This window comes from Salmo trutta, chromosome 19 (genome assembly GCF_901001165.1).
Source record: "Salmo trutta chromosome 19, fSalTru1.1, whole genome shotgun sequence".
In the NCBI taxonomy this organism is placed as follows: domain Eukaryota; kingdom Metazoa; phylum Chordata; class Actinopteri; order Salmoniformes; family Salmonidae; genus Salmo; species Salmo trutta.
Genome location: NC_042975.1, coordinates 22,777,149 through 22,794,438, shown reverse-complemented (window position 1 = coordinate 22,794,438; position 17,290 = coordinate 22,777,149). Strand labels below are relative to the sequence as shown.

The 17,290-nt window shown below is 41.2% G+C and overlaps 1 protein-coding gene across 1 annotated transcript in view; it reads left to right on the top strand.

The window, feature by feature from the left end:
- Window positions 1-879: 879 nt before the first annotated feature.
- LOC115154183 (junctional adhesion molecule C-like) overlaps window positions 880-17,290 on the top strand; it is a 42,210-nt gene continuing 25,799 nt past the window's right edge. Inside the window, exon 1 of the mRNA XM_029700145.1 lies at window positions 880-1,032. Coding sequence (XP_029556005.1) covers window positions 948-1,032 — 85 coding nt within the window. The 5' untranslated portion in view covers window positions 880-947. The remainder of the gene's footprint in view (window positions 1,033-17,290) is intronic.

Here is a 17,290-nt window from a genome sequence, read left to right as displayed (position 1 = left end):
ATATTGGGAATGCGTTTTACATTTGAGCTCTATTCACTGTGTGTGGACCTTGAGAACACATTTCAACTACTAGTAAAACGACCATTGTCCCCTTTTCTGTATTAATACTTAGTACTTACATAGTTGTCTGATATTGAAAAACCATAAGAACTGTAAATTCATTAGGGAGAAGACACCATGACAACTCGAAAAGCGTAATGCAATGAATAGTCTTTATTCCCTCCAGTTATCAAAAGCAACGCACATTTAATAATTTTTAATTGTCATAAAATTGCAAGCAACATTTTTGGGCCACACACTTTGGACTTTCTAGCAGACACGATTCCAATGGTTGGCTTAGCTATATAAAAGCAATAACGATGGCGTGCAAAATCAATTGAGATTGACTGGAATAAATAGCTGATTCTTTCAATCCTGATCTGCCTGACGACACAGCTGTGGGGTTCTCTTTAAATGCAGTTACAACGGACAGGATTAGGCCAGTAAAAAGAGCCTCCAATCAATGCTCATTAATCCCTTGTTTACTCTACACAATTTGAATAGGCAACAAAACATTCCAAAGGCCATTTGTTTTAGGAAGGATGCCAATTGAGTTTTCTATTTTTAAGAATGGAATTTGTCTGGATATCTGACATACAAAGCCTACTCTGAAAATCAATAATCAAAAATGTAAAAATAGATTTGTAAATGTTATCGTAATTGCACAGCACAGAATGGTGTCTGATAAAATGGGTAGCCTAATACAGTAGTCCCCAATCAGAGCTTCGCGCAGCCTGGTCCACGGTTGTAAAACGTCTGGTCCTCCCACATCTTGTCAACCATACATTCTTCACTGTGTGAGTGATGCTATCGGTAGCCATGGAAACCCGATACAATAGATTCATTCCCCCTGCCTCTCTCTCCCTGGCAAGTCCTCTCCATCCACTGAAAAGCTATTGACTTTGCGCATGTACGGCCAAACTGAACATTGCATCGACTCCAAGATGGCGTTAACACGTCTGGCTTGCATTCTGGTCCTCCTCTCAACTCACTGTAAGTAAATGCATGAGGACTGAGCTTTATTTCCCTAGCCTATTGTCGTTGCTGAGACATTCTGGACGACACATTCTGGACGGGACACTCGCTTGTGTCATTTGAAATGAGCTACTTTGTTATTTGCGAGACGTGATCTGCGTAAGGATATAGGTGATCATTTCTGACCCAACTCTCTCAGCAAGCTAGCTATAGCCAACCAGCTATTTTGTTATTAATAGATGATGTTCTGATTTAAATGGAGATATATTCAATTATAAAGTAGGCAATCGAAGACCATAATTAAGAAATGGTTTGGTAACGCTAGAGCCTCAAGCCCTGTTGTGTCGGCTGGTTTGAATGTTTGATCTATCCGAAGCCGGACAGTACAGTTTGGCATTTGGAAGTATGTCTAGTTTATCGAACTCTTCAGAGATAGAAACCATTCGTAAACTGCTCTACATACAGTTAGCATGTTTTAATTGGCTACAAACTTCACATTATGAAATAGCAAGAAGAGATACAATATATCCGTTAATTTAGAGGCTTGTTTTTTAAAAGGGGATGAGTCGAGTCCCCCTTTAGTCTGTCTCCATACTTTCAAAAGTGTTCGACTGTAAATACAACTAAATGTGTTATTGTCTAAGAAATAAGTATTTGATATAAATATACGTTTGCTTAAACGTTTTTAACGTGTTTGAATTGTGGTTGATAAAAGTTCAGACTCGCAGTATTCAGTGATGCGAGATAACGGTTTTTTCCATTGGGGAATAAAGACAGACAGTCCGCGGGAGGAGCCTATCTGAAAGCAGCAGGCAGCTCGCTTTGTCAGCTCGCTTTGTCAGCGTTGAGAACTCTTTGAAGAGCGGTTCTAAAATGTAGATTTTGTAACTTTTTATTAGCCATCTCAGATTAAGCGATTTGTCTCGGGATGTAAACAGTTATTGTTTTGATTTGACCCTAATTAAAACATGAAATAACTGTTAGAACTGTTTACAATTTGGCCAGATGCAGAGACAAATCATCAGGCTATGTTGCTGGAAGAGTATGATGCAATTTGTTCCCATGAAGCGCTCCCTCGTGTTTAACTCATGCATACTCAGATCCTTCTCAGAAAGAATGTTCAATAATTCTGTTGACATTTCAGAGATACATTTGTATCAACTTCCACAATTGCTGATGTCATTGATATGCTAAATTAAACGAAATAGAACTCTGAAAAAGAAGAATGAAATAAAAACATTTTGAATTGTTCCCAAATGTTTCCTAATAGCCTATAGCAGGTGCTATAGCTTACCTCATATTAAAATTGTAATGAGAATTTGAATCACTAAAGTTATTGATAAATAAGTTAAGGCTACTGATAAACACAACAAATAAGTCTAGATTATAGCAGGATCTTAAACAGCACCACGTGATGGACTGGTGGTGGTCATTTGCTTTAGGGCTTAACTGTTTTTCCTGAAGTGCTAAGCATGTATTGAGCCCTTCATGAAGAGAGACACACGGAACAAAAGGAGGCACAGACCTGTGTGCCTTCAGCCCCTCTGGTCATCCAAGTGTGTGGACTGGCTTAATTATCTGTGAATTTAAATATGGATAGCAAGAAGGCTGCTTCCAAAGATGGTGCTGGTGTCTTTCAATGTAGCTCTGCAATTAGACCTACTGAGAATCTGATTTAGTGTGTTTGAAGCAATGTTGCCTATTATTTTACAGCTTACCCAGTTGTTATTGTCTGTAGGCTATATACTATAGTTAGAGCTGGTTAACCTTGATTGTTGTTGGAAAGATTGTTACCACTCAATTACAGTTCTGAAAGAAAAACATAATTCACAATTTGAGGAAAATAACTTCAATCAGCTTTGTACATTTAAACACCTGTTACAATGTAATTTGATTTTATTGCTTAAATGTACAAATCTATTTGACAATTTGAGGAAAATAACTTGAATCAGCTTTGTACATTTAAACACCTGCTACTATGTAATTTGATTTTATTGCTTAAATGTACAAATCTATTTGACCTCTTTTGTTATGCACATTCTTTTGTTGGTTTTAGGCTAATTCATCGTTGGCTTGTTTTTTCATTTCCAAGGAACTGTTTTGAACTCATGTCATAGTTTGAATGTATTTTGAATAGGTATGAGAGAGATGTACAGGGATTTTCTAAAAATAAGGAAACACCAACATAAAGTTTTTTTTAATAAGACGTTGGGCCACCACGAGCCGCCAGAACAGCTTCAGTGTGCCTTAGCATAAATTCTACAAGTACACTATATATACAAAAGTATGTGGACACCCCTTCAAATTAGTGGATTCAGCTATTTCAGCCACACCATTGCTGACAGGTGTATAAAACTGAGGACACCGCCATGCAATCTCCATAGACAAACATTGCAATAGAATGGCCTTACTGAAGAGTTCAGTGACTTTCAACTTGGCACTGTCATAGGATGCCACCTTTCCAACAAGTCAGTTCGTCAAAATTCTGTCCTGCTAGTGCTGCCCGGTTAACTGTAAGTGCTGTTATTGTGAAGTGGAAACGTCTAGGAGCAACAACGGCTCAGCCGCAAAGTGGTAGGCCACACAAGCTCACAGAACGGGACCACCGAGTGCTGAAGCGCGTAGGGGGGACCAACTCCATATTAATGCCCATGAATTTGGAATGAGATGTTCGACGAGCAGGTGTCCACATACATTTGGTCATGTAATGTATCTGGAGCTCTATTGGAGGGATGCGACACCATTCTTCCACAAGAAATTCCATCTTCTGGTGATTTGTCGATGGTGGCCGGAAACGCTGTCTTAGGCGCTGCTCCAGAATCTCCCATAAGTGTTCAATTGGGTTGAGATCCTGCCAAGACTTAGAAGTGCCAAGATATGTGGGAGCTTGACAGTGCTCAAAGTGGAACAGTACCAAGCCAATATAAACCAAGCCAATATTCTTAGATTTTTATTTGGACTTGCGTGTGTTGTTTTGTATTGTTAGGTATTACTGCACTGTTGGAGCTAGGAACATCAGAATTTCACTACACCCATGACAACATCTGCAAAATATGTGTATGCAATCAATAAAATTTGATTTGATAAATATTGAGATATTTCCTTAATAGTCTTAGAAGAAGCACCTTCACAAATCTTAACCCTTCAGGTCCAGTCACCTGTATTTGAAGTTTGAGAATTATTGGCTTCTTTGACCTCAAGAAATGCACATTTATTCAGTGGCAGTAAAACTTGTTTCCAGTCTGAATAAAAGTGAAAGAAAGATCAATTACAATGGTTGTGGCAAATGTCATTTCAGACTTGATAAATTACCCTTTAGCAAATGAGTGGGAAATTGATTAGGCTACTCACGGAGGCATGACCAACTGAAATGTGAGAACCTGGTCTAGTTTTTTTGCCCTATGGCAGCTCACAGTAAGTCTGCTTAAGCCTCATACCTCTTTGGGTGAGAAGAGAAGTCCCTTATCTGAGGAGATATAGGAGAGAAAAGCAAGCTGCCTCCTTAAGCATGAAACACATTGAGTATCCCATTGACGATAGACAGCCTATAGGTACTTATCACAGTGGGAGGCCGTTCCTTCTCTTACTAGAACAAAAGCGGTACCTGCTTCATGCCGACCTGTTAGCAACAAATCACAATGCTCGTCAGTGGCCAACAACTTGACTTTGAGACAATCAGAGAGCATGACCCCCCCCCCCCCCCCCCCAAAAAGGGGGGGCATTTTCTCCATACGTCCACGGATGAGCCAATCACACTTCATATGCAATGTAGGCTATGGGATGGTAGCTAGCTAAGTGCACAGATGCAATGCACACAACACTAAATACTTATTCCAAGCTAGCTACCACTGTAGCTAGTATTGACGTTATAATTAAATCACAATGGATTAGCTAGTTTCAATGAAACAGCTGCCTGTGTTAGCTGCCGAGTGTTGTGTAAGCCAGCAAATATGCTAACGTCTTTGCTTAGCTAATGTTGGAGTGTTTTCCCCTGATAAGTCTCTCCATCATAGCAAAATGTTTGGTCACACACACACACACACACACACACACACACACACACACACACACACACACACACACACACACACACACACACACACACACACACGATGAAGGATAAGACGCCTGTCTTCTTTGCTGACTTAATTTAAACAGGAGCCAGATGACAGGTGTTTTCTTCATTGTCTAAAATGTGTGGCATTGCTGGTGGGGACGGCAGGAGTTGGTGAGCCCCAGGGAAAGTGCTGATAGCGCTTCCCCCCAGGAGGTGCTTGTTGTCAGATGCTTCCCTTCCCATCCACAGCTTGTGAGCAAATGTTTGGAGCACTCCCTGAATGGCATGCTGGAACCCCCGGGCGAGTCACATACAGCTTGACATTTTAGTGTAGAGACAGTAAATGGCAGGGAAAAAGCGAAAAACGAATAGCAAGCACAGAGAGGAGTGGCTGCCCACTCAGCGCTCGTTTATTTAGAGAGTTAAGAGTTATTCCCAACAGACAAAGCAGTTGTGTGAGAATGGTAGACCCACTGTCCGTTTAAACTAGCACGGTAGCCCATGTCCTGTAATTAGGCTTGCAGCTCTAGCCTACATTTCCAGTTTGCTTATAAAGCCGTTTTGCAGTTTATCTATTCTGGGGTTAGGTTTTGACAACAATTTGAATTTAGATTTTGAATAATGTATTATGCACGATTCATGCAGATTCATCTCAGCATTTAGTAGTTACACTGAAGTTAAAGCTAATCATTGGCCAACAACAAGACCACAATACTAGTTATCTACAGTGCCTTCTGAAAGTATTCAGACCCCTTGACTTTTTACACATTTTGTTAGGTTACAGCCTTATTCTAAAATTGATTAAATTGTTTTTTCCCTCATCAATCTACACACACAATAATCTACACACCCCATAATGACAAAGTTTTTTTGAAATTTTTGCTAATTTATAAAAAATGAAAAACAGAAATATCACATTTACGTATGTATTCATATCTTTTACTCAGTACTTTGTTGAAGCACCTTTGGCAGAGATTACAGCCTTGAGTCTTCTTGGGTATGATGCTACAAGCTTGGCACACCTGTATTTGGGGAGTTTCTCTCATTCTTCTCTGCAGATCCTCTCAAGCTCTGTCAGGTTGGATGGGGAGCGTTGCTGCATAGCTATTTTCAGGTCTCTCCAGAGATGTTAGATTGGGTTCAAGTCTGAGCTCTGGCTGGGCCACTCAAGGACATTCAGAGACTTGTCCCGAAGCCACTCATGTGCTGTCTTGGCTGTGTGCTTAGGGTCGTTGTCCTATTGGAAGGTGAACCTTCACCCCAGTCTGGAGCAGGTTTTCATCAAGGATCTCTTTGTACTTTGCTCCATTCATCTTTCCCTCGATCCTGACTAGTTTCCCAGTCTCTGTCACTGAAAAACATCCCCACAGCATGCTGCCACCACCATGCTTCACCGTAGGGATGGTGCCAGGTTTACTCCAGACGTGACGATTGGCATTCAGGCCAAAGAGTTCAATCTTGGTTTCATTAGACCAGAGAATCTTGTTTCTCATGGTCTGAGAATCTTTAGGTGCCTTCTGGCAAACTCCAACCGGGCTGTCATGTGCCTTTTACTGAGGAGTGCCTTCCGTCTGGCCACTCTACCATACAGGCGTAATTGGTGGAGTGCTTCAGAGATGGTTGTCCTTCTGGAAGGTTCTCCCATCTCCACAGAAGAACTGTAGAGCTCTGTCAGAGTGACCATCAGGTTTTTGGTCACCTCCCTGGCTAAGGCCCTTCTCCCCCGGTCTAGGAAGAGACTTGGTGGTTCCAAACCTCTTCCATTTAAGAATGATGGAGGCCACTGTGTTCTTGGGGACCTTCAATGCTGCAGAAATGTTTTGATACCCTTCCCCCAGATCTGTGTGTTGACACAATCCTGTCTCTGAACTCTACAGACAATTCCTTTGACCTCATGGCTTGGTTTTTGCTCTGACAACTGTGGGACCTTATATAGACAGGTGTGTGCCTTTCCAAATCATGTCCAATCAATTGAATTTACCACAGGTGGACTCCAATCAAGTTGTCGAAACATCTCAAAGGTTGATCAATGGAAACAGGATGCACCTGAGCTCAATTTCGAGTCTCATAGCAAAGGGTCTGAATACTTAAATAAATAAGGTATTTCTGTTTTGTATTTGTAATACATTTGCAAATTTTTTTAAAAAATCTGTTTTTCCTTTGTCATTATGAGGCATTGTGTGTAAATTCATGAGGAAAAAACATATTTAATACATTTTAAGGCTGTAACGTAACAACATATGGAAAAAGGGGTCTGAATAATTTCCAAATGCACTGTACCTTGGATAACCGTGCCACAAAGGACCATGCATGGGATAAAGGCAGCGAAGCACATGATTCCAACAATGGAATGCCCTGAAACAGCTGAGCAGGAGTGGGTGGATGTGTTTGGGGAGAAGGCACGAGTGACCAGAAATATCTATGGCGTCCCTCCCAAACACCAGACACTGTTTGTTAGCAGCAAATGCGGCATTGTGAATCAAAAGCATACGGAGGAAAAAAAACTTCTAATGTACTGTGAATTACTTCACCCCCCCACTCACCTGTTTTAAGTTGGTCTTAAAGAGCGTGAAAGGATAGTAGACTAAGAAATAAAGCATAACAGAAAAGCTGGATTTGAATGGTCTTTCATGAGATAAAAATCGACTGGAACTTCGCACCAAGAACTTGAAAGTTTATTGAAGTAGGCACTACTCTGCTTTTATATATTTTGTTCTCCTTTTGGTCAGCAGTAGCAGATGCTGAGGGGAAAGTTGAAAATGGACATGCTTATGTTCCAGGAAAGGCAAGCACGTGCATTCTTCAAATGTTAATAAGACTATCGTGTGGAAGAGGCATTGATAAAAAATAAAAATAGGTCTAGAGCCTGGCTGCTAAGCTGAAGGTAGTTGGCCAAAACCCCCCATGAAAATATAACATCAGCTTTGGCTCGTCTCAGATTTGTTGTTGTTGTTCCATTAAGCCCATCTGTAGGCCTCTGGGGAATTTTGATCGAGGACAACAATTATTTATATTTCTCACAGATCTCGTTTTTTTCTGTTGTGAGATATGGCATAATAAGTCTGGAAGTGATATTTCACCTTGTCAGTAGCAGTTGAAATCTGTTGTTTGTTTTGCCAAGACATTATCATGCGATGATTTTTCTGTGTCTGCGGGATAATCTTTGAAATGCTCATCAATTGGCTGTCTGCGTTTAGGGCAGTGTTTTGGTGATTTCCTGTTTGCCGATCTTTATCTGTAGTCACGTGATCCCTAGGGAAGAACGCCGGAGTGGTTTTCCTCCCTGTGTTCATTCAATAGATTCAGACAGAGCCAGCACATCAATAGGTCAGGAGGAACCGCCATCAATCACACATTGGGATACTGTCAATTTAGGGAAATAATTACAGATTCATTAATGGCAGGGCACAGATAATAGAATGAATGCTGCTGAAGCACTGCCTGTCTGAAAAGGCAAGGGAAGTCTGGGCTACATGCTAGGAGTCATAGCCAGATAATCGCTTTGGATTCATCCTCTGTTTACCATACTGTCACAAAGGCAATTACTCTCTCTATAAATAGCCAGATGGCAGAATCATATGACAGCCTCAGGTGTTTGAACACAGTTCATTCCAAAGCATTGGGCTTGTATTCAAGCAACTCTAAATATATGATTCGAGATTAAACATATTCATATCTAAAGCATAATAAAATAGAAACTATTGGCATTATCTGAAAATTAATTTGTTAATCTTAAATCTTCTCTCCAATTTTTTTAAATCAAATACACATTGACGACAACAGGCTAGTTTCAGCACCATCATCACCGCTTTTCTACCCGTCTGAAAAGGCAATTTGGCGTTTTCAGCGAGAACACTTTTAGTTCCTAAAACAAGTCTATCACCAACAGCCAAGCTGACAGTCAAAATACTCTCCTTCCTGTGATCTGCAGAACTGACAATGACTCCAATCCCTCGCAGCAGCCAGCTGAGTTCTTAAGTGTCTTCTACAGTATGAAGGGCAGATGACACCAGCCTTGTGATAAAAAAAGACATCCCAGTAATTTTGTTGACCATAACTAATCCACGACGAGGCGTTCTCTTGATGTAGGGCCTTGCGAAAGAGACCAGTATGCAAGAGCCATGTATGTGGTTGTACGGCCTCCGGGTAGTGTTGTGCGATTATTGCAGTAAGACCTGACAAAAATGTTGGTGGTCATCCAAAGGAAGTTTTTATATATTTCTCTTTTTTTATTTAACCTTTATTTAACTAGGCAAGTCAGTTAAGAACAAATTCTTATTTACAATGACGGCCTACCCCGCATAACCCTAACACGGACGACGCTGGGCCAATTGTGCTCCGCCCTATGGGACTTCCAATCACGGTCGGTTGTGATACAGCCTGGAATCGAACCAGAGTCTGTAGTGATGCCTGTAGCACTGAGATGCAGTGCCTTAGGCCGATGCGCCACTCAAGAACCCATTGAGTAGCATTGCGGTGTTAGGTTCTAAATGAACCGAGTAAAAACTCACGGACGATTAGTAAAGCTCAAACCAAGTTTATTCACCCTAAGGGTCAGTCAGCTGAACAGACAAAGACACGTTTCCACCAGCACAAGTATACATACCCCCATTTGGATGAAGTCTCCTCCTTCCCTCTAAACATTACGTCTTTATTGCTAGGCAAGAAGTTAAGTGATGCAGGTAATTAACTGTTCCTTCTCCCTGTGACCTGACCTCGGCCCCCATTCCTCACTAATCCACAGCTCTCCACCCTTATCAGTGACTGCAATAAAGTGATTGCCTTTCCTTTACTCATTACATTCCAAGCTTAATTGACTCCACCATATACATTCCTCCTACAAATAACCATTAACTTTTGGTGGTAGGAACCAGACTGTGGCACTCCTCATTTCCATAGGATACCTGATGATTAACAATATTTGCAAGATGGCGCCGACAGAGATGGTCGCCTCGCTTCGAGTCCTTAGGAAACTATGCAGTATTTCGTTTTTTATGTATTATTTCTTACATTGTTGCCCCAGGAAATCTTAAGTCTTATTACATACAGCCCGGGAAGAACTATTGGATATAAGAGTGACGTCAATTTACCAACAATTTGACCAGGAATACAACTTTCCCGAAGCGGATCCTCTGTTTGGACCACCACCTAGGACAATGGGCCTAATCCCAGAAGCTGACTCAACAACGGCGCAGCAGAAGTGGCAGATGGAGCGGCCTCCTGGTCAGGCTTCGTAGACGTGCACCTTGCCCACCGCTCCCGAGTATTCTACTCGCCAATGTCCAGTCTCTTGACAACAAGGTAGATGAACTTCGAGCAAGGGTTACCTTCCGGAGAGACATCAGAGATTGTAACATCCTCTGCTTCACAGAAACATGGCTCTCTCGGGATATGTTGTCGGAATCGGTTCAGCCACCGGGCTTCTCCATGCATCGCACCGACAGAGATAAACTCCTCTCTGGGAAGAGGAAGGGCGGGGTTGTATGCTTCATGATTAATGACTCATGGTGTAATCATAACAACATACAGGAACTCAAGTCCTTCTGCTCACCCAACCTAGAATTCCTTACAATCAAATGCCGGCCATATTATCTCCCAATTTTGGATAACTAGTCACTTTAAACAATGCCACTTTAAATAATGACACTTTAATAATGTTTACATATCTTACATTACTCATACCATATGTATATACTGTATTTTATATCATCTATTGCACCTTGCCTATGCCGCTCGGTCATCGCTCATCCATATATTTATATGTACATATTCTCATTCACTCCTTTAGATTTGAGTGTATTAGGTAGTTGTTGGGAAATTGTTAGATTACTTGTTAGATATTACTGCACTGTCGGAACTAGAAGCACAAGCATTTTGCTACACTCGCATTGACATCTGCTCACCATGTGTATGTGACCAATAAAATGTAATTTGATTTTGATTTGATTTATTTCAAGTTTAGAAGTCAGAACCCATCAGCAGTGAGTAAGGGGGGTGGAGTAGGGGTAGGTTTGGGCGGTATAGTTCTCTTTTTTGGGGTTTGGTGCACCCTAAAATTAACTATCTGACTATCTATGTGCCAAATAAATGATCACCAGCTCAGGGCTCCAGCTATGCATTTGGTTTGCTAACTTGCTAGTTAAGTGGCTAGCTTGCTCGATCAATCTTCTTGGTTACAGCAGATAATCAATCCCCTCCTGGATCAAGATCCCTGCTGCCAACATTTTTTTCCATTCAGAAAGAAATAGTGGCCCTTGTGCACACTGCTAGTAATACTGTATGGCACAGGAACGATATGAAGGTATGTAAATCTGGAGTTCATCGTGACTTCTCACTGTAGTGTTTCTCACGTTTCTACCCAAGGTAATCGGCCTAGATGCTTTATCAGCCCAGTGACCATATGCCAGAAATGATTCATCATCAGGCAGATTCTCAGCATCAAATCAAGCTAAATCATTCTTATAACTATCTCAAGCTCAGGAAATGTAGTTGGCCTCTGTGAAGGGATGTGCGAGTCTTGTGCTAAGGCCTGACAAAAATGTTGGCAGTCAGACAAAGGGAGTTTTTGTTGAGTAGCATTGCGGTGAGTAAGGGGGGTGGAGTAGGGGTGTTTGGGAGTTCTCTGTGACTTCTCACTGCAGTGTCTCTCACGTTTCTACCCGAGGTAATCGCCCAGATGCTTTATCAGCCCAGTGACACAAATGCCACAAATGATTCATCATCAGGCAGAAACTCTGCATCAAATCATGCTAAATCATTCTTATGACCATCTCAAGCTCAGGAAATGTAGTCCATTGAAGACTGCCATGCCATCACAAATAATCCATCAAAGTATGACATGTTTGTTAATACACAGTTTCAGTAATTTTGTCCAGAGGTTCTTATTTGGGCAGCTGATAGGTAGGCCTACAACTACAGTTTCAAATTGAATGTATTTCACAATAAAGCCTCTCTCTTCAAACGAGGTATGTAGGCGTTAGCAAGTTCACTGAACGTCAGAATGATGGTGAGTAGGCGATAGAGAACAGAGCTACAATAAATGATTCTTGATTTGTGTCAAACAAAGGAAGGCCTTAGTAGAATAAATATCCTGTCTACTTTTGAAAAGCCACCATTAGCATCCGACTTCCAGTGTACATTTAGCTGACTGGTCAGATAGTGTTGGTAGATTGTAACCAGACCATCTGGTGACCTGGTGTTGGGGTTAACACTTGGGCTACAGTATTAGGCCTAACTGGTAAAAAGGATGATTTTATGCAGCAGAGATGCGACAGTGTAACATTAACTGAGCAAGTATGACCTCAGTAATTCCTTTGTCCCATTAATGCTCTTAATAAGGATACTCTTTATTTTACAGTATGCTATTTCCCTGGCACTTACTTAGAAATGGCATGGTGAAATGGTAATCACTCAATAATTACTTAACTATTTGTGTGGTTTATTTGGGATTCATTGAAACAAGAAGCAGCATTTGTGTTGCTATATTTGAAGGACCAAAAAATATCAATTGTTATCACATAATTTTACTAGTTCATACCAAGTATTTATAAGCAGAGACAAGACTAAGTATAGCCAGACATAAGAACATATCTTCATGATAGCTTTCAGCTGACCTAGTCTGGAGCACTTCCATTAAAACTTCATCATCAGTTAAGCCTGAGAAAGTGTCGGACCAAGCATGTATAAAATACTCAGTGAGTGCTGAAATGTTTGATATCGAGCGACATTAATGGCAATTCCTAATCCTGTCAGAATGTATCACAGGGACGTGGGCAACCCTAGGTTTTCGGTTTGCCATGAGTCGTGCCTGAGAACACGGTAGAAGCCCAGATACAGCATGTACACAGTACAGCTGCCACATGTGTGTGAGTGCATACCCTGGGTAAGTGCCTGAGATATTTGTCGGCATGCCAGACATTGGTGGCGAGTTTGTAACATGGTGGCCCTAGACTGAGCTTCGTAAGAGGGTGTACTGCCTGTAGTACTTGCTTGTCAACCATGTTACAGCAAGCTGTAGAAAAAGAAAAACAATTTGAGTCATTTTTATTGTGACTCAGAGGTTTGGCGGGCATTTGTCATCACTGTAACCGGACGCTAGACAAGGCCACAGCCTCAGAGCTGTAGAGAGAGTTTAGGCATCCGTGTGCTTAAGAGTCCATTTTAGTAGCAGAGGCTATAGGGTCTGATAAGAGTGCTTGCCTGAACTGGTGATGTTAGCAGGTAAAACAAAAAAAAAGAAAAGGCCAACGCATGGAAGTGCACAGAAATTTGAATAGATTTTCATAAACACCACCGTGTCAGCCATTGGAAAGAAAAAGAGTATAGGACAGAAAAAAATATGTGGAACAACTCATCAAATTTGTCACATCTAGCTCATTTCTAAGGCAGGAAGGTTGCAATTAAACTAAATTGTCAGTTTCTCAACATTCTAGTCCTATTCTAATGTGAAATGCAGCAGAGACATCCCAAAATGACCACACTATCTCATCTGCCATTTCCTCCTAGATAGTCCGACTTCCCGAGTTGAACATGTTTACACAATGGTCATTATCAGGTCTTACAAGATAACCTTAAAAGGAGCCAACAAGACCTTGGAGAGGTTTCACACAGGCAGAATAATCAGACATTATTATTGGGGATGATTGTGTGAGGCTTAAAAGAGATTCTCACAATGTGGAAAGACACCACAACAAAGATACTAATACATTCATCATAGCCATATAGAAGAGGTTCATTGTAACGCTGGAATGAATTCAAGACCACTCTAGATGATATAGAGATATAAAAATTACGACTTGTGAACAACGCAAATGTATCGTCGCAATCATGGGAGATGAGAAAAAGACAGATTAAACTTGTCCTTTTAAAACCTATTTAATCCCAATAGAAGCAACAATAATACGTTTGAAGTCAGGATTATAATAGATTGTGATTGTATGCAATTTTCTTTGTTATTCATCCATTTTGTCATGGCAAAAGCTCAAAGGATGAATATGAAGCACCAGGCCTAGATGCAGAATTTGTTGTGTCTCCACCGGACTAACATTGCTTTCTAAAAACAGTGCTCTGTCATTGATTGATAGGACCCTCTATGCATATACATTTCACACACACAGTCACAATTAACGGAAAGCTGTACAGCCTCATCGTTTCATTTCCCCCGCCCTCCTCCATTTACATTTTAAGGCCCTCACTGTAAAAACCCAGATCTTAAAACATAGGCTGCTTGCATACCCATGTAGAATGTTGAATACAAACCATGAAAATAAATTGTTTTCAGAGATATATCCAGATAGCCCTGCAGATTTTAGATGAAAGTACAATGACCCTGGTGGAACAATCTGGTCAGGCGGCACCATAAGAAGATTTGCTACGCTTGACCTGTGTTCTTCATTTCCAGTATGCACTGCTGGTACGATGAAGACATGTCTTATAGTCTTTCTGAAAGAACAATGAGAGCACAGATGTGCGGCTCTTGAAATATTGAACGCATAAAACAGTGTGACAGAATAAAGCCAACAAATAATTTATTGAGAAAATAAATAAGAATGGTAGGAAACATAAGAACAAAAGCCTTTTAGTAGGCAGGACAAGTTATGTTACGGTGCTCACACAGGGTCTCGGAGTGTGCCCTTTGGATGAGGAGAGGAAAAACACAAAAGTTTCCCCTCAGCTTCCTCAGACCCATCCATTCCGGTTGTATCTGGTTTGAGCCAGAACAATGATCTTATGGGTTTGTGCATTTTCACCACACTTTCAGAGTGAATCTATATCTCTGGGCTGATGAGTCCCTCTAAATAGCCTCCCCCGATTCTCAGTGTAATTAATTCCCCGCTCTGAGGGTCATTCATGCGGAACTGGCCAACCATGCAGTTTTATTTCAGATCATCAACACTCAGGATCATCCTGCATATGACTTTGGGCAACATCCTGTGGTTTCAGGGCGTAGGTTAGCGCAATGTTTCGAGACAGACCTGGGAATGACGGGGCTTGGAAGGTCTCGTGATCAAACGAACAGATCTACAAGTGGCCCCAGATGTGAGCAATGAAGGTAGCGTAGAGTACTGTATGTAGGTTAAACCTACCGATGCCCACTCAATTTGACGGTTTTCCCCTCAGAGTTTAGCTGGACGCTTGTTTAGAAATCAGACAGCAGTTGGCAAATCGGTTGGAGACATCACTTATCAGGGGTGGGGTCACTATAATTGCTATGTGCAGCTGCAAAGATTCCATCGGAGTCTGGACATTCCATACTGGGAGCAATATGCAGACCAGTGACACTCCCCAGTAATTGACGGGATATTCTCTTTAGTGTGACTAATGAGTTTGGCCATAATTATTTCCCATTTAAAGGGCAATTTAAAAAAAATCTTGGTTAGCTGAGTTATGCTAGAATTACTCAGCTAGGACTGTAATAATACTGTTAACCTGTATCATTAAAGTGCATCTTCCAAGGAATTCTCCATTGCATGATATACAGAAGATGAGAACAAGCATAGCAAGAGACCATAAGACAGAGACTGGTGATCGTTCTCTTTGGTTTGGAAATGGGGTTATGAACACACCTCAGCGGTGCACTACACATCTGTCTAGTGAAAAAAGAATAGGGATTACACCCGGGTCTGGAATTTTCTCTCTGGATCAAGATCCAGATGCGAGCGTGTTTCTTTTTTGTGACTCTGTCTTGACATGTAAACAGTGTGTAATCTGCCATGTAAATCATTGTCTTTCAGAGCTTCAGAGAAAGGCAAACGGTATATTGAAAAAAGTCCCTGCCAATTTCATGTTTGTATGCAACTTTTTCCACACTTAAATCTTGATGTTTCCCCCCTTTTTCCAATTTTAAGTTTGAGGCAAAAGAATGCAGGGCAATCGAAGGAGGAGTACTTTTGCTTTATCAAACAGAACACCACAGAGCACTTAGGTTTGACTTAAGCAAAAACAGGCAGGTGACAAAGGTCAGCTGTCCTCTATTTTTGCCATGAACGCACTTCTGTGACTCACCATTGTGTCCAACCACCAGGTTGCATTGTAACATTGAACAGTATGTCTTACTTCCTGTGATGGCATGAGTTTGACTACATTGGTAGCATTAAATCCGGCCACAGAATGGGCTGCATGGAGCGCTCAGCAGTTTTGCTATGCGGCGCGTTTGTCCGGCATTTCCCATGGAAACCCGTGGGAGATTCCTCCCGAGCAGGTGATGGAAGCAGGGGTCCTTTGGGGTTGTCAGTGGTAGCATGAGGCTCAGATGGTTATCACCTTTTCTCCCACCTGTTGCTCAGCAACATTCTCTGCCCTGCTCCTCAGACTGCCTATGCTAACTATTTGAGTCTGGAATATGCTTTTGTACACATGTTGTTCTAAAGGCCTGCTCACTGGGTCAGTCACTGGGATCGCTCACCAGAGAACTGCACACGTTGATGTCGCAATCCTTCAAAGTACGCAATTTTTGATATAGGAGAGCAATCCTTTTTGGAATAGGAGAGCATTGTGTTAGTATCTACTCTGGAAATGGTTATGAAATAGTCCTGATTTATTCAGTTATATATCCTAGGTTGTGGAATTTAGCAGTCTTTAGAGTTGGGATAGTGGGTGGTAAGAATGCGTCTTCCATCAGAAAAGTCAGAACACAGTAATTTTGTGATGCCAAACATTAAAATACAAACCATACTGTAGTAAACACTTTAATTGACATTTACTACATAGATTATATCTTAGCAGAACAATATAATTGCCTCTGAGCAAGGCACTTTTTAAAATATAATTTGGACAAGGTTATTCACACTAACTAGCAAGAATTATCAAAATGGACAGTAAATAAATGAACACGGAAAGTTATGACTGTTGTCGTTAGTTGACCTCAAATGTGGTTCCGTTTGGAAAGTGACCCTTTGTCCACGCTTATCAAAACTCTGCATCACCTGTGACCAGTTTTTAGTGCTGAGTGATTAACAGAAATGTCAGTTATTTTTCATTTTTAAACAACTAATTGACCGATTATTTGAATTCCATTTAGTTCTGTTTTTTTCTGTGCTGTGAGCTGTGCGCACATTGCACGTTTTCTCTAGAGATAAATCAGATCAATCCCGAACTGTGCTATGTAGTAGCAATTGTAGTTTCCAACAGGCCAATATTCTACATAGTTTAGCGCAGAAAACGTGGTAATTAACTACAATGACCAAACATGCTTACAATCCATTGCGTGTCTACTTGTCC